This window comes from Solanum pennellii, chromosome 7, assembly GCF_001406875.1.
Source record: "Solanum pennellii chromosome 7, SPENNV200".
NCBI classification, from domain to species: domain Eukaryota; kingdom Viridiplantae; phylum Streptophyta; class Magnoliopsida; order Solanales; family Solanaceae; genus Solanum; species Solanum pennellii.
The window spans coordinates 2,247,930-2,273,950 of record NC_028643.1 but is presented as its reverse complement, the minus strand read 5'-3'; the positions used below and the strand labels follow the sequence as shown (position 1 = coordinate 2,273,950).

General features: G+C 34.9%; 4 protein-coding genes across 8 annotated transcripts; 1 reads left to right on the top strand and 3 right to left on the bottom strand.

The window, feature by feature from the left end:
* Positions 1 to 78: 78 nt before the first annotated feature.
* On the bottom strand, positions 79 to 6,511 carry LOC107025924 (110 kDa U5 small nuclear ribonucleoprotein component CLO). Of its 3 annotated transcripts, none has more exons than XM_015226713.2 (11): positions 6,372 to 6,511; positions 5,344 to 6,097; positions 3,896 to 3,964; positions 2,616 to 3,809; positions 2,372 to 2,470; positions 2,139 to 2,297; positions 1,945 to 2,030; positions 1,671 to 1,869; positions 1,172 to 1,282; positions 872 to 1,078; positions 79 to 782 (listed from the first exon to the last, which is right to left on the bottom strand). In XM_015226713.2, the coding sequence occupies exons 2-11, from the start codon at positions 6,082 to 6,084 to the stop codon at positions 684 to 686; spliced, it is 2,964 nt and encodes a 987-aa protein (XP_015082199.1). In that variant the 5' UTR covers positions 6,085 to 6,097; positions 6,372 to 6,511; the 3' UTR covers positions 79 to 683. The 3 variants fall into 3 exon arrangements, with proteins under 3 accessions (XP_015082199.1, XP_015082198.1, XP_015082197.1); XM_015226712.2 differs by having other exon boundaries at positions 6,348 to 6,498; XM_015226711.2 differs by having other exon boundaries at positions 6,343 to 6,496.
* A 2,757-nt stretch (positions 6,512 to 9,268) lies between these two features.
* On the top strand, positions 9,269 to 16,449 carry LOC107024373 (E3 ubiquitin-protein ligase RLIM-like). 3 transcript variants are annotated; one of them, XM_027918741.1, is made up of 7 exons: positions 9,461 to 9,594; positions 10,637 to 10,805; positions 11,176 to 12,111; positions 12,191 to 12,364; positions 14,275 to 14,417; positions 15,488 to 15,598; positions 15,726 to 16,449. In XM_027918741.1, the coding sequence occupies exons 3-7, from the start codon at positions 11,176 to 11,178 to the stop codon at positions 15,805 to 15,807; spliced, it is 1,446 nt and encodes a 481-aa protein (XP_027774542.1). In that variant the 5' UTR covers positions 9,461 to 9,594; positions 10,637 to 10,805; the 3' UTR covers positions 15,808 to 16,449. The 3 variants fall into 3 exon arrangements, with proteins under 3 accessions (XP_015080827.1, XP_027774542.1, XP_015080829.1); XM_015225343.2 differs by having other exon boundaries at positions 9,470 to 9,594; positions 10,731 to 10,805; XM_015225341.2 differs by lacking the exon at positions 10,637 to 10,805 and having other exon boundaries at positions 9,269 to 9,594.
* A 419-nt stretch (positions 16,450 to 16,868) lies between these two features.
* LOC107024372 lies at positions 16,869 to 19,920 on the bottom strand. Its single transcript, XM_015225340.2, has 5 exons — positions 19,447 to 19,920; positions 18,062 to 18,823; positions 17,892 to 17,971; positions 17,607 to 17,678; positions 16,869 to 17,422 (listed from the first exon to the last, which is right to left on the bottom strand). Exons 1-5 carry the CDS (start codon positions 19,777 to 19,779, stop codon positions 17,107 to 17,109), a joined length of 1,563 nt encoding a protein of 520 aa, XP_015080826.1. The 5' UTR covers positions 19,780 to 19,920; the 3' UTR covers positions 16,869 to 17,106.
* A 1,004-nt stretch (positions 19,921 to 20,924) lies between these two features.
* LOC107024276 (RING finger protein 150-like) lies at positions 20,925 to 23,936 on the bottom strand. Its single transcript, XM_015225226.2, has 3 exons — positions 23,682 to 23,936; positions 23,333 to 23,430; positions 20,925 to 21,496 (listed from the first exon to the last, which is right to left on the bottom strand). The coding sequence occupies exons 1-3, from the start codon at positions 23,760 to 23,762 to the stop codon at positions 21,199 to 21,201; spliced, it is 477 nt and encodes a 158-aa protein (XP_015080712.1). The 5' UTR covers positions 23,763 to 23,936; the 3' UTR covers positions 20,925 to 21,198.
* Between the last annotated feature and the right edge of the window lie 2,085 nt (positions 23,937 to 26,021).

The following is a 26,021-nucleotide window of genomic DNA, read 5'->3' as shown; positions in this document are numbered from 1 at the left end:
AACTATTATTGAAGATGCAAAAGAAGTAATGACTATTTTACCTTCCATTGATTCAATTCTCTATTGGAGTTGAATACCTACTATGGAATACATATTTCAATGTTCATTTAAACCAAAAATAAATCATGGTATAACACTATCATCCACAATCGGGATCAAATATTACAAAATTCCCATTAAAAAAAAGGTTGTCTAACTTGCAAGCATCAATAACTGGTTCTACAGCTCGAACTGTGACCTACACGTCAAAGGAAGATGACTTTAATATTGATGCTCAGTGCGCGCCATCAATTCCACTAAAATAGATATATAAGAAAAAGGAAGTTCTGGTAGCGTGGACAAGAGCTCAATCTGTAATTTACACAGAATCCAAAGAAGATGCGAAAAGAGGATAGAGTAAGTCTACACTTGAGCATTCAGAAACCTCATTCTCAATGTCAATCATGCCAGAACCTACTTCTCTCAAACACTCCGAATGTGAAAGAAAGAGATCACCCAACAAATGGGCTAGCTCAAGGACGTGAGGGAGGTCGGAGCCATTCATGATCTGGACTGCGAATTCACGTTGAAATATTGTGGTTCAGGGAGCTCAATGATCTAATACCTTTCAAAAGGCTGTTTGCAACTCGACATACAAAGGAATGCACCTAAAGCACAAATACAGAACCATCACAACTACATATCTACATCATCTGCAGATGAAGATCAGCATCCTGCTGCGCAAGCTCCACCATCATAGCTTCATCAAAGAACTTGTTGATGCTCACATCTTCACTCATTCCCTGGAAAGAAAAGGGATAGATTTATCAAACCGTTGTTCCAAAAACCTCAATGGTAAATAACTCAATTTAACCCTGCAAGAAATGTATACCTTTCTACGCCTCGTCTTCACCATGAACTCACGAGCCAGATGTTGGATTGGAGCAGGCTCTAGTGGTCGTAGAACGATGCTCTTGTCAAGAGGATCCCCGGGGACAATAGCCCAATGATCAAATACTGAAAGACAAAACGCCTGCCCTTGGGTGTGATACCTCAAGTCCGTTTCAAAACCAAAGGACTCGATAACGGGTAAAAATGCCTGACAAAGAGGTGCGCACATGAGAATTCCTGATGCTATAACATGAAACATCATATCAATATTTGAAAGTGCTGTAGATATTTGAAATCAAACCTTGACAATGTAGGCAGGGGTGCCAGGTTGAGGAACATCAGCAGTAACATGTCCACGCCTACGAGACAACACGGTGTATATAGCAGAGAGACAATCCATGGGCGTCTGGATCTGAAGCAAGACATCAGAAAGTTAGCCCTAGTTTCACATAAGAAAAACATCTTTTTTAAAAAAAAAATTGGTTGAGATTTTATACCCCTATTTCTGTAAATAATTTATAACCTAACCAAGGCTCAACATTTGTACTTTTCCTGTCAATTTGAACATAGTATAAATCCAGCAGGACTGTCACTAATATCCTGTTGTGACAGCTCCGCTGTTCACTTTGTTCTAATATATGGGGCATAAAGCAGCAGCTCTAACACGTAAAATAGTGTGTTTTACACAGCTCATAAGTACAGTTTCAAACCTGTCTCGCCTCCTTTATTTATATAGGTGATCCGAAGATATTACTAAAGAAATAATCACGAAAACGTAACCAAATAAACAAAAAGTATACCTCCACATAATACACAGGTTCCATAAGTCTGGGTGTTGCCATAAGGAAAGCAGAGTAGGCTACACGTCGTGCAGTTGGAATAATCTGACCCGTTCCACGATGCAACGGCTCCGGTGCAATCTTCGCATCAACGATCTTGAATTTAACATTTCTAATGGGCTCATCGCAAAGGGGTCCTTCCCGAGCTCCCCATTGGAACCTATTGACATTTTGTTGATTTTGTTAGTCCAGCATCTGATCAGGGAAAACCACAAAACTACGAAATTCAACTTACCCCTGAACAATAGAATCTTTAACAGCATTCAACAAGCTCTTGTCCACTTCACTTGAGAGTGTATCATCCAATAAGATATTAGGTCCCTGCAAATATATTTCCAAGTGTCAAAACTGTTCAACTAAAGGATACAAGCAACCATTAGCGGAAGTTCAGAACAGCTAACTGGTGATCAAAACTATGTAACAACTGACCTGCTTATCAGGTCCAAATGCCCAAATAGACCGTGCAGCAAGAAGATCCCAGTCATATTTGGTTTGGAAAAATTCACCTAGTTTCTTTCTAGGCCAATCTATGCTCACAACACCGTTCTCGATGTCCTCAGCAAGCCCTCTCTCCAGAGGTTCAGCAATCTACAAGCAACAGAAGTAAGCAAGGAGGAAAGCAATTTTCTCATCTTGTGCAGATAAAAAATTTAACAACTAACCATAGTGATTTTATTTTTCTTGTTAGGTGTTTCAGCAAAACATTTCATTGAAGACGACTCCACCACAGTTTCACAGAATGAGACAACTGGATCAGCCACCTGAATGTTGCGCACACAACAAAAAGAACCATAAGATCAGTTGAGTTTGACAAAGTAGTCCTAAGTATCAATAAAGTTTGTATTTTTCCTGTAATAAGTAAAGAACTGACAAAGGCAAGTACAGAAGAGAAAGTTATAAAAGCACCTTCACTTCCACCTCGGAGTAAAGCTCCCTAAGGTCCTTCATTATAGAATCTAGGTACAATTCACCAGTACCTAATATCGTGTGTTCACCCGACTCTTCAACCTTTGTGATTGCAAGAGGATAACTCTTGCTGATTTTCCTAAGCCCCTCCACCATTTTGGGCAATTCGCTAGGATTCAAAGGTTCAGTAGCTGTTTTCACCACAGGAAGAGTATTAAACTGAAGAGGGCGAAATATGTATACATCCTCATCAAATTCCAGATTACAAAGAGTAGCAGTTTTCATGATTGAAGCATCCACTCCTTCGATCAGAACCCATGCACCTGGAGGAGCCTTACTTATGGGGATCCTGTATCTAGCTTGATATACCCACAGCTTTGTAACTTCTTTTACAGTCATATCCTCTTCATCATCAGGTGAATAGCCCTCACCAAGAACGCGTACCGTCTGCCCTGTCATTATTTCCCCGCTGTAAACCCTACCAAAAGCATCGAAAACACTACAATCTGGTTTCGGATACAGCTTCGTCACATTAACCATCAACGGGCCAGCGGAATCACAATTTTCCATTGCTTTGTAAATTGCTGAATCCTTTGGACCCGTGTATATGTGTTCCACTTTCCTAGCTGCAGCAGCTTTAGAAGAAGGGATGTGATGAACCAACATGTCAGTAAACCCAGTGGCAGTTCCAAATACAGCACTGCAAGCCAGCCTCAGCAGAGGCCTTACATTTAGACGATAAGCTGCATTGCTTAGTGTCACCCCAAGTTCCGCTAGGGTTGCTTCAACACTCTTCTTGTGCTCTCCGATCACTTGGCTATAAATTTTGTAAAGAGGTTCAAGCACAAACTGAACAAAAGATCTTTCAACCCCACTTGCAGGAGGTTTCTTCTTGAAACTTCTTGTATCAGGATCAAAGTAGAAGTCCCCCCAAAGCCGCGAAGCAAACTTGTTTGCATCAAATGCAATTCCGTGAAGCTTAACATACAGTTTGGCAAATGACTGCAGAGTGAATGACCATCCTGCTGTTGCACTTGCAAAGCAGACATTCCCTAATGCAGGATCAATTACTTGTGCATTTCCAGCTGTGGACGAGGCAGCTGTAATTTGACTGTTGACAGTTTCAACAATGTGCTTTAGTTTGAAGTAGGCGTCCTTCGGGGGCAACTTAAGCTCAGTTATCAATCTATCAACCTAAAGGGACAATAAAAAATTATTAGAGGTAACAAAGTCTCAACATTACTTGAATCTTCACCAGTTTTATGTGATATACAATGTACCTTGTTGATTACAAGAACAATGGGAATACGTTCTAGAATCGCATGCCTAATGGCCCTTTCTGTATTTACCTGTCAACAATGACACAAGGAAAAAATGTAAGTGATCTATCTATCCAGTGAACATATACCAGTTAAAGTCTAGATAGAACTCAATTGTAGCAAATACGGCTTCCATATATGAAAACAAAAAAGAAGATAACACACCCAGCTCATCTACCTGATTAACTTAATCCAACTAAAACCCACAATACCCCATATGATCCCCAAAACTTTGATAACACATTTCCTTAAGCTGCAAAGCCTCCCAGAGAACACATAGCAAGCAACTTACATCAACAGCAAGTGATAATCACCATGTTGTGCATACACCACAGAGTCTTGTCTATTTCAAACGACTTCCATTGTTCTATACAATCGGCCCCACATACCAGCTAGTTTAAAGGGTCCCACTCTCCATTGGGCACAAGACAACATAGTATATGAAAAAATAAGGCACTCCGTTTGTTGAATGTTTTATCAGGCTATTTAAATCTCTATACATTGCTTTAAACTTCTACAGTCCAAACTCCCTTGCATTAAGAAAAAGATATTTTTGAAACATTGTTTTATATATCGTACCAATTTCTATTTGATGATACTTCCGACATTTTTTCCAAATGTAAATCGTGCTTCATGTATGTTTAAAATTAAGGTGTAGACATTTTTTGAAACTAAGGTGTAGACATGTGTGCTGTTACTCTCTTTTGTGGAGGCTTAGTACTCTTTACTTGATTAATTAGTCGTGAAGACACCTGTTAGATCTTATCTAGCAGCTATGTGATTCCCACAACAATGTCTATATTCCAGCAGATGGCAAGATTGGCAATTCAGAATCAATGTACTGTATGCTGCAGGAGAGAAATAAAATTACTAACTTATTATGTATAAAGACTAGCTACTATTACAGTAGAGTCATCCCAAGGAATATAACTCGTCTTTCCAGGATAGATCTGCTTCGATATACTGTCTGCAGTCTGCATGGTATAAGTACAAGTAGAAAACCATATACATATTCGGATGCAACTCACAAACTCCACCACATACAAAGGAGGCTGATAACTCAAGGTCACCATCCATAAAAAACAAAACCAATTTTTAGAAGCATATGCTTTGATGGCAATACCTTCTGGCATCCTATAAGAACTTTGCCTCATGCTCTGAAACAAGTGAGAAACTGTTTGGATGGGCTTATAAGCACAAGTCATAAATTAAGAATCCTAACTTCTGGCTTCTGCATTATTTTTGTTATTTTGGCTTAAAAGTACTGTTTTTGTCTTACCCAAATACTACAAAGTGCTTCAAAACTATTTTTGCTTAAAATCACCAAAAATAAGCCAATCCAAACATCCTCTATGCTACTAGGCAATCATTTGCAAGTGAATTAATCATAGAAATGTGAAGGAACTTACCATCACTCCTTCAACTGCATCAACAATCAAAACTGCCCCATCAGCAAGTCTTAAAGCAGCAGTCATTTCATCGGAGAAGTTGACATGGCCGGGAGCATCCATAATGTTACACAAGTAAGACTTTGAATTGCTGTCTTCCAAGACTAGTGACATAGGCACAGACTTAATTGATATCCTCCTCTCTTGCTCATCTATTCTTGTGTCTGTATACCTCATATGCTTCTCACTATTCTGATCAAACGTAGATATATGGTGTGTTTGTTCCACCAGCATATCCATAAACAAAGTCTTCCCGTGATGTATGTGTCCCACTAGAGCAACATTTCTAACCAATGCTGGGTTCGACATCAGACCTAAGAGAAACTGAGTCGATACATAAGTGGACGAATCCTTCACCCCAAGTTCAAACTTGAGATTCTTCACTGGTTTAATTATTGGCATTTCAAGTGGCTGTTCATCTTCATCCATGACCAACGTTTCAACCTCTTCACCATAAACCTCTTCAGCTGTTGGGTAGTATTTCTTGTCTTCAGCAAGAACAACTTGGTTATCCATGTCAATATCATCTTGAGTGGCAAGCCATCCATTTGACGCACCAGGCTGCTCATCATCAGATACAGCTCTCTCATCATCACTCCTATCAGGCAGCTCATCGTCTTCCTCTTCCCTATCACTTTCCTGATCAGACTCTATTTCAGGACCAATATAGTTCCCAAATTCATCATATAAACTATCATCCATGGCTATTTACTACCTGCTTAAGCAAAATAATTTACTCACCATATTAATTATTCAACTAATTCAAATCAAAAACTTAGCTACACAAAAAACACAATTTTACAAACGAAACTAAGCCGAAAACTGGAGCATTATGCACAGGTAAAACATATCAGTCGAAACATTTCATTGTTAAACCACAACTAACAAACATTTGTAGGCTGCTAAAAATAATAGGGTTTAAAGGAATGAACTATACATAACGAAACGAAAGATAAGTACCTAACCTACTAACTCGAAGAGAAGAGTACCGGTAACTCAAACAACTGCCGGGAACAGCGACGGAGGAGGGCGGCGGCGCAACGGTGGTTCGAGTTTTCAAGGAGCTCTAAGCTTACTGCTTGCAGTGTTTGGGGAACAAAGCTTCTTTCAATTTCCAGTTTCTCAATTTGGGCCTAAATGTGGATCTGGAACCGTCTTGGATCCAAAGCCCAAAATAATTGGGCTTTGATTATTTTCGAGAAACTGATCACTAAAATCAGATATTGTATTTACGCTATTTCAGTTGCGATTAAATTTAACATACGCGTGAATATAATGTATCTTTTTATGTTTCGAAAAGAAAATACTTCTACATTTTGAGAAAAAAAAAATTCTCGATATGTATTACAAAAGCAGCACTAATAGGCGTTACTTATGAAACTTTTGTGTATACATACGTATCGTATTTAATACATACATATATATATATATATATATATATATATGTATATATATATATATATGTATATATATATATATGTATAAGTGTTGACACAAGTTGAAGGTTTAGTATAGTGGTTAAGGGTTGCAAAAATTGTTTGAGGTTGTTTGTTTTATCCATGATTACAGTACTTCTAGATGTAACATGGTATATAGGACTCCGGCCCTATACAAGCCACTTAGCATACATCTAGCAATCGAGTTATGAAATCATGTTAAAAAGGACTTTACATGACATGCAATGACCAAGCTATATTATAATATAAAAGGGTTGGAAATCACACAGTTAGAATCATGTTATATGCAAGTTAAACATCTTATAGAATACTTGTGAAATACTTTTATAACATGGAACCCAATTTCTATCCCACGCCGAAAAGAGAAACCTGACCTCTTCTAACGGGAGAGCCTCTATCTCAATATGCTTTCGGTGCTAAGCAAAAACATTAAACAATCAATCTAAGCTAAAGTTCATTTAGAATAGCTCCTTAATTTTGATTCAACTTAGGTGACAATACCTTTCAACCTTATGAATCCTTTTGTGAGAAAACTCTTCTACAATCATGTTCTTAGTAGTATATGAGAAAACCTTTGACAAGATCAACAACTTTGATACTTTACTCCGAAAGCATCCTTAAATCATTTTATATCAAAATAAAGAACATGCATATCTTCATAAATTCATCTTTCATAGTTCACAAGTCTCATCATATGATCATAGTCTAAAAATCATGGATCATGAGTTTATATGAATTCAACTCAAAAACATATAATTACTTCAATTGATGCTTAAAAAGATAGAAAACCATTAGTTGAATCACAATTGAAAAGAATTCGTGAAGATCGAATAAAACCCTAACTTTGAATCGAGAATCTAATCTTATAAAATTGGAGAATTTGGGACCCTATAGAGAAAAAGACTCCATAAGTGAATACTAGCATACCTTAGAGTTCAAACCCTTATTGCTATGGTGAATTTGAGTCCTTGGTGCTTAAAACCCTAATTTGTTCTTTCTTGAATGAGGGAGTTTGAAAGGAATGAACTTAGCGAGAATTAAGGGATTTAGGGGAATGATTTAGAATGGGTAGTTTTAAGGCTTAAAAATCTTATATAAGGCTTGGGATTAGGACAAAGACAACCTAGTTAGGCATTAATCACTTGGGGAAAAGATTCAATAGCTCCTTGAAAAAATAATTGTCGGCCTTTTGTTACAGTTTGGACCTATGTTTCCCTAGGATTTTTTACTGACCATACTCGTTAACCGTAGAAAAGTTTAGAAACTTTAAAATTGGACCATCTCTTGATGAAACGTGTCTACAGCTCATAGGTTTTCCTATGGTCCGTAGACACCAACCTTTGAAATCGACATAACCCTCAATTTTCACTAAGTCTAGGACTAACCTACAAGATCAATCTACGACTTGTACAAGGGTTAACAGGTCGTCCTGGTCATCCGTCGAATGAGATATTTAAACTTGATTTTTTGGTCCAAAACTCTACCATGGATCTACGATTTCGTATCTACGATTTGTAGGACTTCCCATGGTTCATTGATCAGATTCGTAAAATCGATCTCAAACATATATTTTGCACTATCCTTTTCTCTTTCAATTTTTTAACTTTTGAGGTGTTATAGTAATAGTGATTATGGGTGTTCAAAGTGAATCATAATTGATAGTTCAAATTAAAAGGTATTCATGAACTATTGGTAGCGAATTATTATATGAACGATTTGGGAATGACCAATTAGAATTTCATAAACAACGAATTATCTATTTGAAAACAAATTGTCTAACTTTTATTTCATATAAATCAATAAATCGTCAACATATTTTACTCGTTGCTCTTCCCTCCCAATCAATAATATTGCTCCACTTTAAATTCCTTTGTCCCATAACATTTGTTTTCATGCACTACTCACCTCAGTTAATGCATGATCGTTAAGTCAAATAAAAACAACTAATATCATATTGATTCGATAATAATTTAGCACATATAAAGATCGATACTCGATAAATAAAGTAAAGTTATTTTTGAACATGCATTTACTTTAATCTTTTTTAAAATTTTTATGAGTTTTCAAAAACTTAATCTGAACCCGTTTTTAAAATTTAAAAAATATTTATAGATTAGATCCTCAATACTATTGATATTCTTATTTCAAAAAATGGTTAATTTTTTTTAAAATAAAATACACCTACAAAATTTATGATTTTAAATTTTATCAAAAAGTCAACATCATACTTGGTCCTAGCATCATAACATTCTAGATTTTATATTATACTTTTTAACATTTTCCCACAAATGAATTAATTACCACCATCACATTCAATATTAGGTCCTAACCACAAAAATCAATTTGATAGTCACAAGTCATTATCATAAAAAAACAAAAATTTATTTTCCCTCAAAAAGAAAAAAAAGAAAAACACCATTTTGTCTTGTGCCTCACAAAAAAAAAAAGAAAAAAAAAAGGGGAAAACATGTAAAAAATAAAAATGGATTCTTGATTTTGAAGAACTTGAAAATGGGAGAGTGACATTCCAACCTACAAAATAGAAGTAAGACCTCCATTACACTTTCACCCTCCACCCCTCCATTTCTCTTTCTTGCAAGAGGAAAAAGGAGTTGTTGATTTCAAAAGAATCAAAATGGGTTCTGGGAGTAGTCGTTTGGGGTCACGCTCAAGTCGTTCAAATCGAACAAAAAGAATATTTGCATCCATTTTTATATGTGGTGCTTCTCCATCTTCTCGTCGTTCAGCTCTTGAGGTAAAAAAAAAACAACCCCTTTTGGTTGTTTTGTTTGGAAATATAATGTAATGATGGATTGTTCATTTTTATATTTTCGATTGCAATTTCAAGATTTGTTTTTTATGGTGTATTGGGATTATTATGAATTTTGATGATATACCCAGAATTTGAATTTTGTTTTTTTATGATAGCCCCTTTGATGGTTATGATTTATAGGGCTTATTTCTAGCATTTATATTCAATTGAATCAGGGAAGATTAGTTTTGCCTAAGGTTAACATGCACAGAATGGAAAATGGGTAACGAAATTGCTAGAATTTCTTTTTTTGATAATCGTGGTATTGCGGCCAGCTTGCATATATCTCGATTAAGTCCATGGGATACCTGCTTACCCCCCACAAATACAGGTATCGGGTTGCTCGTCAACCAAGGCTGGGAAAGGGGACAAAATCACCTAATGTTTTGATTTTTGGCGCTGGATTTGAACTTAAAGACCTCATAGTTCTCAATCCACTTTATTGACCACTAGGTGTTTTGCTAATGAGATAATATTCAGAGAATTGTTACTTTGATAGTCTGTTTTGGCTTTGCTAGTAAGGAGGATACGGGAGGGTGGGGAGAACTGGAACGTATATAGTGTATTTGGTTTCCTTTGATGAAGTTTAGATGCAGTCATCAGAAACAAGGATATTAATGGTTTTTATTTATCTGAACAACAAAAGATTGTTTACCTGAGTTTGAAGTTGACATAGCATTGTGATGTAGACATTGCTGCTTTTATGTTTTCATGATTCTATTACATCAGCGGTCTAGGATTAAATTCATGAGTTATGCTATAGAGAGATTTTGTTTAGTCGATCAGATTGGTTCCACGAAGTGATCTTTTCTACTCTTAAATCTTAGGTTGCTAAAGTAGAATTCCTAGCTGTAGTCTATACAATAGTGCACTTCCGTTGTTGCTTGGTATTTCTCATTGTCATCCGTGCTTAACCTCACTTTAAAAGCGAATAAGAAATGAGTTTAGTAAAGAAATTGACACTGATGTGATCATTTCTATTAAGGTGTCTTTCATTGCTACCAATAGTATGGATATCAAATAGTAGTCAGCAAATATGAGAATCAATCTAACAGCCCTCGAAGAATCTCCTGCTGCAGTTATCTAGATTGTGGGAGAGTAGAGACTTCGGTGCTGAATTATCTTATGTGAGTGGGAGGCTCTGTTTCTTATAGGTATGTTTGGGTGAATTCACTTAAATTTCCATGTCTTACTTTATGGCCGTCAGGAAAATTCTTGATTATATGTAATATAGTGGTATTTCTTGGTTTATTTTTCACATGTATTGTCTGTACTATGTTAGATATCCTACGAATTTAGGTTGATTTTTGTTATTTACTAACTGTGTCCTTCAAGTATTTACTTCATGCTCTTTTCTATCTTGAAAGAAGTGTTTAATCTAGTAAGAGGCTGATATTTTTGGTCTTGTACTCTCATAAACTGTCTCTTAAGCTATGTACTAATATCTTCAACAAGACGTTTGACGTAGAGTCGGTACTTTAGGTGCTTAAATTCAATTCGTATTTTGTATTTGTTACTCTATAGATGGAAGAAGATCCAGCTGAAATGCTGGTGGATTCTGCAGAACATGCTGACACTGGAAAGCTCCAAAACTCTGAGAAGGACCCTTCACCTGATTTTATTCCCTCCCTAGCTGAACGTGGAGCTTCATCTGCAAGCAATCTGGTAAATAGTGAAAAATCTACATCTGAAGACGCTTCAAGCAATGTTCAGGGAGGTAATCTAAGAGAAAACTCAACCAAAGACATGGAATTAGTCACTCAACATAATCCTGGACGTAAACGTGGTGAAACTGCTAGTACATCTCGGGATGACCGATCATTTCGTTATCCACTTTCTTTAAACAGAAGGGCAGACGATGATGCTGTAAATAGTGTCGCCACTACAGTGAATGTAGATGTCTCTCAAGTTTTTGCCGGTTACTCTCATTCTAGCAGTCCATTGTCTCATGGAAATGGAGAGTCTTCATCAAGTGAAGATTTTGTTGCAAACCACACAAATGAAATTCTTATCTTCAATAATTCTGATTCTGTATCAGTTCTTTCGGATTCTTCAGTTACGCCACATTTGGTGGGAGATGATATGCGTCAGGATACACCACCTTCAGGTTTTGAATTTCTGGTGTCAGACAGGGAAGAGGGTGTAAGAGATGGAAGTGCACTTCATGTTGACATGGCAAATGCCTCTCCCACTTTTTTCTCTAATATTCCTGCTGAAATTAGTAGTCGTGAAGCAAGACGGAATAGTAGAAGACTTTTTTGGGATTCTTTTTCAAGGAGAAGTCCTAGGAGGCGTGCTGATCCTCGTAACTTCCGTTTTACAAATGATAATTCAGATGATATTGCTGCTAATGACAGGTTATTGCTGGACTTTAGTGATAATTCCTTTCATGAGGGGTCTGGAGGAAATTTTCCATCAAATGGAAGTCGGAATGAACGGCGACGGCATTCCAGATCTGAGGTGATGTGATTTATTTTATTTTTTCTGCTGTGGGAAGTTTGATTGCTGCTCGACTAAATTCTGGTTTATCTCTTCACAGATGTGGGAAAGACTTCCTGCTGGTCTTATTGCTAGTGATCATCGAAGTGTCACTTGTCCAAGTGGGATTCACACAGATGGCCCATGTACATGTGAGACAATTTTAATGAGTCGAGAATCTGGCAGTCGTGCAAGTATATCCCGAATAGTTATGCTTGCTGAGGCATTGTTTGAGGTAACTTTTCATGAAGCAACTTTTTTAGTTTCTTTATGGCTTCTCCACAATGTTTAACAGTGGCAGATGTAGGGCATAGTTTATGGGTTCACAGAGACTCATTAGCTTTTGTTTGTGAATCCAATTACTATTGTATATTAACTAGATGTTGCAGAAGGAACCCATAAACATCCGCCTCTGATGTTTGATATGCGGAACAGTTTTGTCCGTTAAATGCTCAAGCAGTCCATTGTTTGCTCATAGTTTGTGTTCCAAGTGCTTTGTAAAACTTATTACTGCCGCATACAAAATCTTTTGGGATGTCCAAAAGTTTATAGTTCCACCACGTGGAAAAATTTCTACGGGACTTAGAGATTGGAAACTCTGAACGGGGAAGACACTGTTTTAAGCAGTATTGTCAACAACTTATTTGAGGCACACTTAAGCTCTGAAACTTAAAGAAGCTCAGGAGAGGGGTTTTGCCTCACGAAGGCGGTACTTTAGTGTAGGCGAGGCACTAAGGCGTGCACCTCATTTTCCCATTAGTTTATCTTGATTAGGCACTAAGGTGTGCACCTCATGATTCTCCTCCCACTTCATTGACCATGATGATCACACCTTCAGGTGCAAAATTTAATTTTTACTATACTAAGGCGTGCACCTCATAATTCTCCTTCCACTTCATTGACCATGAGGGCCACACCCTCATAGATGTTTGATCTTTTCTATCTCCCATAAGTGTGCATTTCACTTCAAAGAAGCATGTACTTGCTTCTCACTTTTCGGTTCTCGCTTCAAGCCCCATTTACCTTATTGCTTTTTTGGTCTTTTTCACTTTCAAAAGCTGGGTTTTGGTAAATGGTGGCTTCGTACGAAGTGCAAACAATCAGCTATTTCTAACAAATAAATTTGCATTGTTGATATTATTGAGTACAAAGTTTTGTCTTTTCTTTCTTTGTTGATAAGTATCGAGTGTTATAGAGTTTGATTATATCTTGCTTGGACCTTCTCAAATAACTGTTCGAAGAATGCACTGAATTGCTGTATGAGCTTTATATATAGAGCAATTAACATAAAAATATTATTATTATTATTACTCACTACATCTTACATTGAAAGAAAGAATGTTCTTGGCTGTCAGGATTCTTATTTGGGCCCAAGAGGTGGACATTTTTTAATTAAGAACTAAAGAACACCATTTGAATTATCTAATAATCATCTCTTTAGTGATAAATATATAGCATGATACATTCCATTCAGGTCTTGGTCCATTGGTCCCTCCAAAAGACTGTAAGTTGTATATCTATAAAATTGTTCCATGTTGTGCGTCTTTAAAAGCTTCCTCTGTAAAGGGCACTGAAGTGGGATAGAGGAAGCTAGTGCTTTTTAGATAAGTATCTGCCTTAACTCTGCTTGAGCTGTTGCTATACATCAGTGTTATCAAAAGCAAAGCCAGAAAAAAGCTCTAAGGTCCGTTGGTGCTTTAATTCAAAAAGGCACAAAAGGAGAAAAAATACAAATATATATGGTTAGTTAGTCCAAGACTAATAATTATAAGCATGAACTATATGAACAAAGAAATTGAAAGATTATGACAAAATGAAATATCAATTGTTTAGTGTTGCCTCCTTAAAAGAAGCTCATTGGTAAGGAAAAGTATGCTTTAGAACTTTGACGGGGACACTGAAGCGCACACCAAAAGAGGGAAGCGTTCAACACGTTTTGAGCCTCGCTTCAGGGCTTAAGCATGCCTTTGTCAACACTGCTATATATAATACTCAGTGCTTGTTGTGTTTGACCTGTTAAACCCTTAATTTGCATGTTTTAGAAATACATTTATATTTTTTCTTTGAAAGAACCTCATGTTTTATCTCTGGTTTTCATTCATTATTGGAAATTGTCACTGTTTTGACACTAAGGACAAATTGCAGGTACTGGATGAAATACATCGTCAACCTATGTCGTTGTCCTTATCTGTGCTATCACTTCCAGCTCCAGAGTCAGTTGTGGACTCATTCCCAGTGAAGAGTTTCTCAAAACCAGAGGAAGTAGATACTAGCAACAATGTTTTACAGTAAGTTTCTCCATCCCTTTGTGTTTTGGTAGGAGAAATGAAGATATAGGATGAAAGCTATCTCCTGCTTTGTCCTGGGGTGTTTTCCCTTTTGTCATATGAAGAGGAAGGCGCTGTTTGCTCTATTTTTTTTTAGTAATGCTGGAATTAGTTATGCATATGTATTATTTCTCATTCACTGGTTGGTTTGGTGTGTTAAAGGCACTTTTTTCTTTAACCATACTTATCATGTATTAATAGCGCTTGTATTACTGATACTATGTTTTGCTATGTATTAGTTATACATAAGCTGAAAATCCTACGGTTCCTACCACACAAAGGATCAAATAATACAATGTCTAAAACATATATAAGATTCTCTAATACGTCCTACCAAATAACCCCGGAGTGTTTTGGCTTTGTCTTAAATAGTCCTTTGCCTAATAGAAGTACTTTTCTGTTCATGGACACTTCCTTTATCATGTTTTTTTCAGTGTCGCCTTGATACTTTTGAGTTAGGTAATATAAAGAAATGAAAACGAACAAAAGAGAATTAATGTTACTTTGTACAGAGAACATTTTGTTACTGGTGAACTATTTGTTCATTTTTCATTCTGTGTACCTGTAAAATTGTGCATATTATGCCCCCATCTCAATTTCATATACCCTTTTGGCATTTGAGAGATGAATGTTTGGATTCATTAGGCACTGAGTTTGGTAGAAAGTTTTTAAATAATAATTTGCTATAATTGGTTTAGAAGATATCACATTAATAATAGCGTAGTATAAATTTGTATACCTTAATTGTTAAGAGGAATTCCCTTTTTATTTGAAGGAAAGGGGTCAAAGTTTTTTTGAACGAACATCTATTAAGAAAAATGCACTTCTCTCTATGAACTAATTAAAATAGTAGGTGAATGAACATGAGTTGGAAGGAATGCATTATATGAAAACGAGTTAAAACCAGTCTGTGCCATAATAAGTTATGACTTCAAGCAGTATATGGGATTTTGTTCTCTTTACCTGGAAATTGATGTGATGTAGACAAACAAGTTACCGCTCTTTGATGTTTCAACTTTCATCATTTGTAGGTGTCATATATGCTTGTCCGAGTACGAGGAAGGAGATAAAATACGAGTTCTACCTTGTCACCATGAGTTTCATTTAGTATGTGTGGATAAATGGCTCAAAGAGATACATGGGTAACATGAAACTTCATCTATCTCTTGATTTACATTCCTGTACATTAGTTCTTTTCTCTCATCACGGCAGAGAGAATGGTACTAAAGGATACACCTTTGTCCTTTACTAACATGGTGTTTTTCGCAGTGTATGTCCACTTTGCAGAGGAGATGTACGAAATGGTTTTGTTGACGGTTCAGTTTCTAACTCAGCAGCACTTCCTCTTTGAGGTATCTAGTATATACTGGGGAGAAAGAGAGGGGAAGAGGGAAAGGGGACGCCTCGCTTAAACCTGGCTCCATAATTTGCTGTTATGAAACAAGAAATTTTGCTATTTATATAGTATCCTATGACCTCTGAAGGGATACTGAAGGCTCCTCTTAACGGTGTTTATTTCCCGAAGCAAGGGTTATATCACCTATTGGGGCACGTTGAACATCGAAGGATCAGTTCAGTTTTCTTCCTTTACCTTTCCCTTATTCTCAACACAATGTGAGAGAATAAGGACCCTCTTCCTCTTCGTTTTTTTTTCTTCATTTTCGACTTTGCCCCCATACAATTTTGTGGAGAGCTTGTACAGATGTATATGGCAGCTTTCGCTCCGCAATGTACCCTTGTTGTGGCTGTTGATGTCAAGAAGGCACATTTTAATGTTCATTGAGGGAAAAATTACAAATGCAGATGCCACTAACTTGGTGGTGGCCTTAGGAAATAGGTGAATTTTCATATGGATTCTCATTAATAGATAGAGATATATATGAAATAGGGAATGTTCCAAATCTATTTCTATAAAATATTATATAGTGGAAACTTTCATAGCAAAGATCTGGCTTGTCTGTCTTGCCTGCAATTAAATTCATTGCTTCTTTTTTGTTTGATCATCTTGAGATAATATACACAATATACATATCTTTGCTAAAGTCATCTCAGCAATCATTTTTTATTTTTTTACAATATCACTCCGTTCTAAAAAGAATGATGAAGATTCGTCGAGTACAAGTATATCAACCACTGTTTATGGCTAAGTTTTAGTTAGCTAGAGAGAAAAATGCTGAGTAATTTCTTCATATCTGGCTAAGTTTTAGGGCACCACATACTCATGCAGCAGCCTGAAATGAAAGCATCACTAGTTTATGTCTTGACCAAAATAGGAATTTCGTGTGAATCAACAAGGATCACCTTAAAAGGCTCATTCCCGGGGTGATTTTACAGGGAGTTTTGTTCTTTTCTCATAGTATTTAGAAATATGATTTCTGAAAAGGTTAATAATTGTAATTGGAACAAAGATGGTAAACAAAGATATTACTCATAAAATTGCAGCATAAAAAGTAAACAGAAAAAACCATCCAAAGATGATTTTTTTTACATTAATGTCTGAATACATCTTTAAGGTTCTCACAAATGGAATTAATATATGTCTTGTAGAGCCAATAAAAGAACATAGATGGCTACTATTAACATTAACTACAAATAAGTAAAGAAGCTGATTAGCTCTCAGCTTTCTTTCTTTCTTTCTTTCAACTCTCTCTTAAACATCAAAGAAAGGATTATATTTTAGTCCCTTATCAATGCTACTATTAACATAAACTTGACCACCATTCTTCAAGCTTTTGGTCTTTGTAGAGTGAAATGCATGATGATGATGATGATCTTGTTGTGGAGCAAAAAGATTTGGATGGCAATTTTCATCATCATCATAATCATCTTCATCAAATGTTGTCCATCTTTTTGAGTTTTGCTTCTCCTCTTTAGTAATTACAGCTTTTGAGTTTCCTCCAACATGGTTCTTGAATTCCTTTCTTACAACATCCAAAACGACGAATCCATATTGATCACACCATTTTCTGAAATGTCATCAAGGAAACAAGAACAGAACAATTAATCTGATGTGATGTTATAAACTCATTTTGCCTATGTTTGCTCAGATTCTTCAAAATGCTCGAACAACACAGTTTCTCTGAGTTTGAGCAATGTAGGATGTTACACAACTTTTGAAATTGGAAGTGTTTAAGTACAAAGTGTGCTTACTTAGGGAAGAACTTCTCTAGATCAGCCTTGTCAACTGGAAGCCTAGTTGAAATTGCTTCAATTTGATCATCTCTGATGTAAGAAGATACACCACTGTTTAGTAAATCCAATCAACAATAAAGAGTACAACAACAACAACATCCACAGTGTATAGTTCCACAAAGTGTGGTCCGACAACAACAGATAGTAACAGAACAGTACTGTAACAGAACAATATGATAGTCGAAGTACAAGAAACTGTGATAGTAACAGAAATTGAAGGACAAGAATATGTTCTTAGCTTACGTTAACTCAACACTTGCATTTTTGGCACCAAGTTCTGTTTGAATTCGTGATAGCTCTTTCTTGATACGGTCTCCTAAAACCTTCAAGTGTGCAACAAAAAAACAATTTCAGATTAGGATCATAGAGAGTTTTAAAGAATAAACGATTGTGCATGTGTATGAATGAGAGACCTTATCGACAAAGAAATCCGAGGGGGCACCATTAGGATGCAGCTTTCTTTTGATCTGCTTAGTGTCTGGACCTTCTCCGATTGGTTCAGCAACAAGCTGACCTAAGTAAGTTCCACCGTCCGACTTCTCATCAAGTGACAGTGGGGCTGTTTCATCCTCAGAATCATTCTTCTTCCACTTCTTGAATCCATCAAATCCCCACTGTTTCTTCCCTCCTGATCTCGACTTTCCTTCAGATTCAGGCTCACCGCGATGTTGATTATCCACACCAAACAGTGCCTTGAAAGGTTTCTTTAGCTTCTTCACTTTCACAGGTTCATTAGGCAAGCTCTCCACCATCAAAATAGACTTAGTTTCACTATCTTTTTCCCTCAAATGAGTATTCCAAAAGGGATTCTCCATTGACACTGCCAATTCATTTCTCTCAAAACAATTTTCACTAACTGGATTAAGTATCCCTCTTTCCTTTTTGGATGATGCAAAGCTAAAAACTGAAGCAGCCCCTTTGATTTGCTCCTTAATAGCTGAAGAAGTTTGCTTTTGCTTATCTTTCGAGCTCGATATCGAATTCTCTTTGCCAAGATTAGATTTTTCATCCTTCAAATCTATAACAGACCACTCATCATCTGTAGTTTCTCTCTTTGATCCAACTACAACATGTTTTGCCTCAATCTCAGCTCCTTGAACTGCTAGCCTTTGCAATAATGGCCTCTTTGATGAATGATACTCTTCCTCTGATATACATTTTGCATACAACAACTCCTTCAAGAAGAAAACACCACCATATAAAAATTTAAGCTTTACAGGAAAAATCAAGAATCTATAAAATAAAAAAAACCAAAAGAACAAGAAAAACCAAAAATCTCCCAAAAGCTGAAATTTCATTTTTATTTGGAAAATGTAACAACAACATAGCCAAGAGTAAGGAAGGTATAGTGTACGCAGACCTTAACCTTAGATATATGTTGTTTTCGATAGACCCTCGGCCCTTGCATGCAAAGACACAACAACAACATACCCATTATAGTACTGCAAAGTGGGGTCTGAGGAAGGTAGAGTCTATGCCGACCTTACCCCTAAGTCGGAGGTAAATTGTTTTCGATAGAACCTCATCTCTTATATGAAAAACAACAAAATTTTAACCCCAAACTCCTAAAAGCTGAATACTTAGACATGAACTCCTTCAAGAGGAACAACCATTAGAAAAGGTCAAGCTTTATATGAAAAAACAACAATAGTTAAACCCCAATTCCCAAATGATGAAAATTCAGTTCAATTTGGAAAATTACAAATAAATTGAGCTTATCAACAATCACTCCACCAAATGACACAAATTTCAAGAATTGACACATAATGAAACAAAAAAAGAAGAAGGGGAAATTCACCTGCAAGAAGATCAACTTATCCCTCAAGATTGAAGAATGTTCATAATCAGCAGGAGACGCGATAAGCGTATCGAGAAGATGTGATCTGAAAGCAGAAACTTCAGATTCAGCCAAGATCCCTTCTTTACAAAGCCCCATCAAGTTAAGAATCTGATGAAAAGATTCTTGTTGCCATTTAATATTATCCGATTGTTGCTTCGATAACCTCTGCTCAGCAGCTACAATCGCAGGTATTCGCCTTTTCTTGAACGGAAATGGAAGAATAGTTTTGCAAAGAGAAGTAATTGAATCATGGAGTGAACTATAGTATGTTGGTGTGTATGAATAAACCATTCTTGAAAATCAAAAAAGAAGCTTTTTTTTCTTTACAATGAGATTTTTTTTTTGATTTGAGAATTTAACCTATAGTTTTTTTGTATTTAAATGTGATTTTCTTTTTTGTGTTTATGATTTGCTGATAATGGTGAGAGGCTTTTTGTTTGAAGTTTGAAGTTTTTTTCCTCAAACGGTCAGTGGAAAAAACTAGCCGTTGGGAGCTTTAAAACGTTGGGATGTAACATGAAACGACAGCGTTTCATTTTTCTAGTTACACGTTAGTGTGTTATATTAATTAGGATTACCAACACTGTTTCTTCATCTTTAATCAGAGGTTTCGGGTTAGAATCGCGCAAATTTGCATTTAGTTATTTAAATGTGTGTGCGAAACCAAAAAATACTTCTAGTACTTTTCGTTATATGTAAATTCTAGTTTTAGTTCTTGTGATATTTGACTAAATATATTTAACTTTTAATTATTTGATATATACACTTTTGATTTTTCTTTACCTTGAATAATCACAAATTATTTGAAGTAATAACCGTTTTAACATTTAATTGTCTAAATCTATGTTACGATTTGTTAACACAATATTCATTCAAGGATATTTTATTTTCAAAATATTCTATGGTTTTATCTATTTCTATTAAGATTAACATATCTAAATGTAAATTCATATCTGAATATTATGATGTGCATAAATTTTAGGAATCACATAGTTTTAATATGAAATTACAATTGTTTATCCCTCTTTAGTTTGTAATTACATTAATCTCTTAAAAAGTTATACAAATCGAATACATTAATATATAGCTTGGATACATTAAAGAGTATCTTAGATACATTATAACATAAACTCAATATATAATATGTAGCTTGGATACAATAAAAACTAATTCCGATATATAATATGTAGCTCAGATACATTAAAAACTAGCTCGGATACATTATAAAATAAACTGGATACATAATATATAGTCCGAATACATTAAATACTGGTTTGAATACATTGATATGTAGCTCGAATACATCAAAGAAATAAGGAATTTTAGAGATTTTTAAGAATAGGAGGAGGTATTAAAAATAAGAGTAACATAAGACGTGTATTTCAGTAATTTTTCCATAATAATTAATGCGTGAATCTGAATGGAGATCTAAATAATTAAGATGTTGCATGAAGAAATTAGATATGAATAATAAGTAATTAAGTTCTCAAACTTCTCTAGTAACCAAGTAGCAATGATACAATCTTCTTATTTCAAACTTCATCTATACAAACTCCACAAACAACAACGTCTCAGTTCCAAACAAGTTAGAGTCGGCTATATGAATCTTCATCCTCACTTCATGCCTCGGTTTCAAATAAATTGGGGTCAACTATATGAATCCCGATTTCTTTATTTAAGCTCATTTTATATCCCATATATACATTTTTTTCAAGTGAGAATCTCAATTCTGCAGCAAGGGCAACAAACATAATTCTCCAACCATGGAACCAAACAACATGAATGGAATTTGTGGTCACATAGCAAATGCATTAGGTTATCACCAACCTTGAATTTGCCCAAACAAATGGTGCATTCATCATTTTCGATATCGTTACGTTGCTTTATTACCCTGCTAAATGTCTTTATCCCATTTTGCTTCACTCCAGCCATCTCTTTCTTCTGCAGAGTACCTGATTCTACTTGCCTGTCTTCGACATCCTTGAATCTTTCGTCTTTACTTCTAGTCCTGTTTTCAATAAACACAACGAATAAGTATAACCTCACTCAGATCCAATATGCTGTCGTGCCCATGCTGGATCCTCCAAAAGCAATCAACACGCACAGTCACACACGACAGTTTGAAGAGTTCGAGCAACAAAGCAGAGATTACATTAACATAACATGTTTCAACAAGTACTTGGTTGTTGGTACGGAAAAAACTTACACACACTAGTATCTATACCGAATCAATAGATACGAGACATGTACTGCTTACATACAATTTATCACTTGACGATAGTTAATCTCACATATTTGTTCGGTGTAAACATCCTGTGTGTATATCCAATAAGCGATGGAAGCCTAAATCAACGAAATATTAGAAATGCTTGAACACCCAAGATTTCAATTTATACAATCCTAAGCATCTTTTATCCTTTAAGTTAGCAAAGATTTGAGCAGATTTAGTCCAATTAAGGAAAGGAAACTAACGAACAAGGGAAAGTAACGACAGCTCAGTGCAAACAGTGAGCAGACGATAAATCTTCACTTCCACCCCCAAAAAGAGAGTGGTTGAATCAAAATTTTGACTCGTGACAACTACACCTCAGTGCCAAATAAGTATTTTGACTCGTGACTACAACAACTACGCCTCAGTGCCAAATAAGTTGGGGTCAGCTAGATATATCCTCATTTCGTCATTTAAGCTCACATCACAAGTTACAATTCTCCGGCATCAAGAGGCTAACTTCCCGTAAGAAAACACCATTTCGGGCTTTATATCAAGAAGACCAAACCAGTGATTCCACAAGGAGAACGACAACCCCACAGAATTGTTCCGAAACTCATGCTGTGTTACCAGAAACACATGCTGCTCACCGGAGAGGTTAAAAAAAAAGCTCCTCAGTTAGAATGGACGAAACGTAGTTAGTATCGAGACATGTCAAGCTCAGTTACGTATAGTTCAATTAGAGAGAACTGTCGAGCTCGGTTATGCATCGAGACATGTCAAGCCTGTAATTGAAACTAACTATACCTATGAACAGTTAGAAGCTTCCTATATCTTCAAATATCTGTTTGGCTCAGATTTGAGCCATTTCACTCGTAAAATTTCCAAGTAAAATTAAATACATGTCCATACACAACTTCAAGTTGCAAACATCACAACTACCAAAACTCAAATGCTCAAGTTTCAATTTATCAAAATCTATGAGCATTGATAATAGAGAACGTTTACCCTGAATTGTGGCTTCATAACGTTCCATAAACTTTCTTTGCAGCTTTTCAGTAATCAATTCCAGGATTACTTTTGATATCTTTCTAGCATTCCGACCACAACGCTAATATACGGTCATGTGCAAGTTTGAACATACATCAAACTTCCAACAGTGCAAATTCGGATTAGTTCAGCCCAGGGGCGGAGCCACCTTATACGAAGGTGTTCATCCGAACCCCCTTTGGCGGAAAATTATATTATTTATACATCGTTAAAATAATTTTATATGTATATATAGTAGATGTCGAACCCCTTCTCGACTACTTCATGTGGCTATTTCTACAGATTTTGAGCCCCCTTATTAAAAATCTTGACTCCGCCTCTGGTTCAGCCAGCCAGTACCATGTACTAAGACCAAAAAAAGGGTAATACACACGAATCATCTCTATAACACAAGCAAAATATGCTCTCCAAATTAGATTTTCGAAACTCATCAAGTAAGTAGAAACACGAAACACGAAAAAAAGAAAAGAACAAATATACATCCTTCTCTCAATAACATAATTAAAGTAGCAATTAACTTCCAATTCTTTACCAAAGTTTATACAGTAAAGTAGCAAAATGAGGTTAATTATTTACAAAAATTACCTTCTTAGCTTGTGATCCAATCTCTGCTTGGCTTCTCTAGTTTTTTCACCTAAATCCTCATTATTATATCCATGGCTTCCTATACTTCTTTGTTCTATCTGTTCATTCAAATGCAAAACACAATAATATACTTCAAAATCACATCAAAATTTGAAGTTTATTGATACTACAACAACTATAAGTTAATAAATCATAATAATTGAATTCACAGTTAAATATCAAGTGAATTACCATCAGAATTTTTACTAACGAGATTCAAAATATCTACGCACTGGAAAATCAATATCTCCTGTACATATGTATATAATATAATTTTTCGACAAAGGAGGTTTTAGACGAATTAGCATACCATGGAAGAAGCAGAATCAAATGATCTGAACTGATAACCCCTTTTTGCAATACACAAAATTCCAACAAACAAACCAGACATGATTTTAGCAAATTTTGGAGAATTTTAAACAAAATTATGAACATGATATTTTTTATTTTGGTGTACAAGATTTGTCTTTTTGAGATGTTGATTGGATAAAAAACTTTAGGATAAGTATTCCAAGCAAAGATGAAACTTTAAGAAAAGGTTAAAAAAAAAAAAGTGATTGTGTAACCAAAAAGCTAACGTGTCTTAAAAAAATGTGCATTATATATATAATCACATAAAATAAAATATCAAAAAGACATTCCGATTCGATTTAAATTGACCTCATAAATATACAAATCTTATATGATATTGAATTATAAATATGAGTTGATTCTGATTAGATACACTTCGTATCTAAGGAAATTTAAATCAGTGGCATAGTTATATGGTGATTAAATTGTTATAGTTCAATTCTATTTCTGAATATTTTTTGTGAAATTTCTCGATTCGTCATGAAGTGAAATTCAAAATCTTTTGGTTAAGAGTGAAAGAGTATTGTCAGTTGTCGTTCCATCACAACACTCATTGATTTATATATTTGATTCAACACGAAGTTTCAGTGTTAATTCAATACATATTTGTTATATTAATTTACTTTTTTTTTTTATAGATAAAAAAAATTGTTGAGAAAAAGATAATTGCATTGTAATAATAGCATTAAAGAAGTGTTTCAATAAATTATGAGTGTACAAAAAAATATTGATTTTGCTTCATTTATAAGAGGTAAAGTAGGGAGGATCGTTTAAGTGGTAAAATAATTTTTCATTTTCAATTCTAAAGTTATAAATTAAAATAATCTAAAAAATATCAGATCTCCTTAAAAGGGGTTTACAGAAAATGGGCAAAGTATTGGTTCTTATTTATTTATTAACAAAACTTTATATATATATATATAAAAAAAAAAAAAGAGAGAGAGAGAGAGAGAGAAAATATGCAATTATACTTTATGTTGAATTGAGTTAGTGTTATCTCAAAATATCTTTTGTTCCTTTCCACTATATGTATTTTGTTTGAAAGGAAATTTTGGCCTAATCAGTAAAATTATCTTTTATAATTATAAGATTTTTATGGTTTATTTATTTTTGAGTAAATTACGTAAATTTCATACTTTTAACATAAAATTATAATCTATCCCTAACAAGTTATTAGTTACATTAATTTCTTAAAAATTAAAAAATTCGAATACAATAATTGAAGCCCGAATACATTACTATATAGCTCGAATACATCAAATTATGTCTTGAATACATTGATATGTAACTCGGATATATTAAAAACCAAGATACATAATATGTAGCTCGGAAACATTAAATATTGGTTCGGATACGTTAATATGTAGCCGGATACATGAAATACTGATTCAGATACATTAATATGCAGCTCGGTTACATTAAAAAATAAGATTTAGAGATTTTAAAAAGTAATAGGGGATAATGGAAATAAGTGAAATAAAAGGGGCGTATTTCTGTAATTTTCTCAAAAAGTATCATCCCCAATTTATTGTTTGAATCTACTCGAGGTAATGAGTTTTGATCTGTTTTTGTATTTTTTTTTTGTTGCTCAAACTTTGAATCGGTTGTTAATTTGAAATTTATGATACATTACTGATAAATTGATGTTATCATATTGCAATATATCATCATGTAATTTAATTTTTGATTCTTAAAACACCAATTTTATCATTATGTTCTCAATCAATCAGAACATGAATGATACGTTTAATAAACTTCACGATGTATCAGTACTAACATAGCATATACTTGATATGACTTTATGTTACATAAAATGTAGTTGTCATATTAACAGTTGATCTTCTTACGAATCATGCTAGATTATCATGATTTCAAAGCTACAAACAAAGAAGGAAAAGAACACAATCAAATTTAGTTGATTGCCTGCGTGAACTATCGATTCTCCATTTAAAAAAAAAAGATATACGAAAACAAGAACAAATATTAAAGGACAACACAATTAGTTCATTGGGCCTTATCTGGCCCAAATTGTGCTCTTTTTAGAGATCTCGGGTGTGTTTGGTATGGAGGAAAATGTTTTCCATGAAAAATGTTTTCCTGAAAAACAAGTAAATTTTGGACTTATTTTCTCATGTTTGGTTGGTGAGTAGAAAATATTTTCTGGAAATGATTTTTAGTTTTTGATTTATGAATGAAAAATATTTTTGAGAGACATTTTTTATTTTTACTAGAGTAATAAAAAATTATGACATTGAAAATATTTTTCAAAATCAAAATTATTATTTTTTTGGGTGGTGGT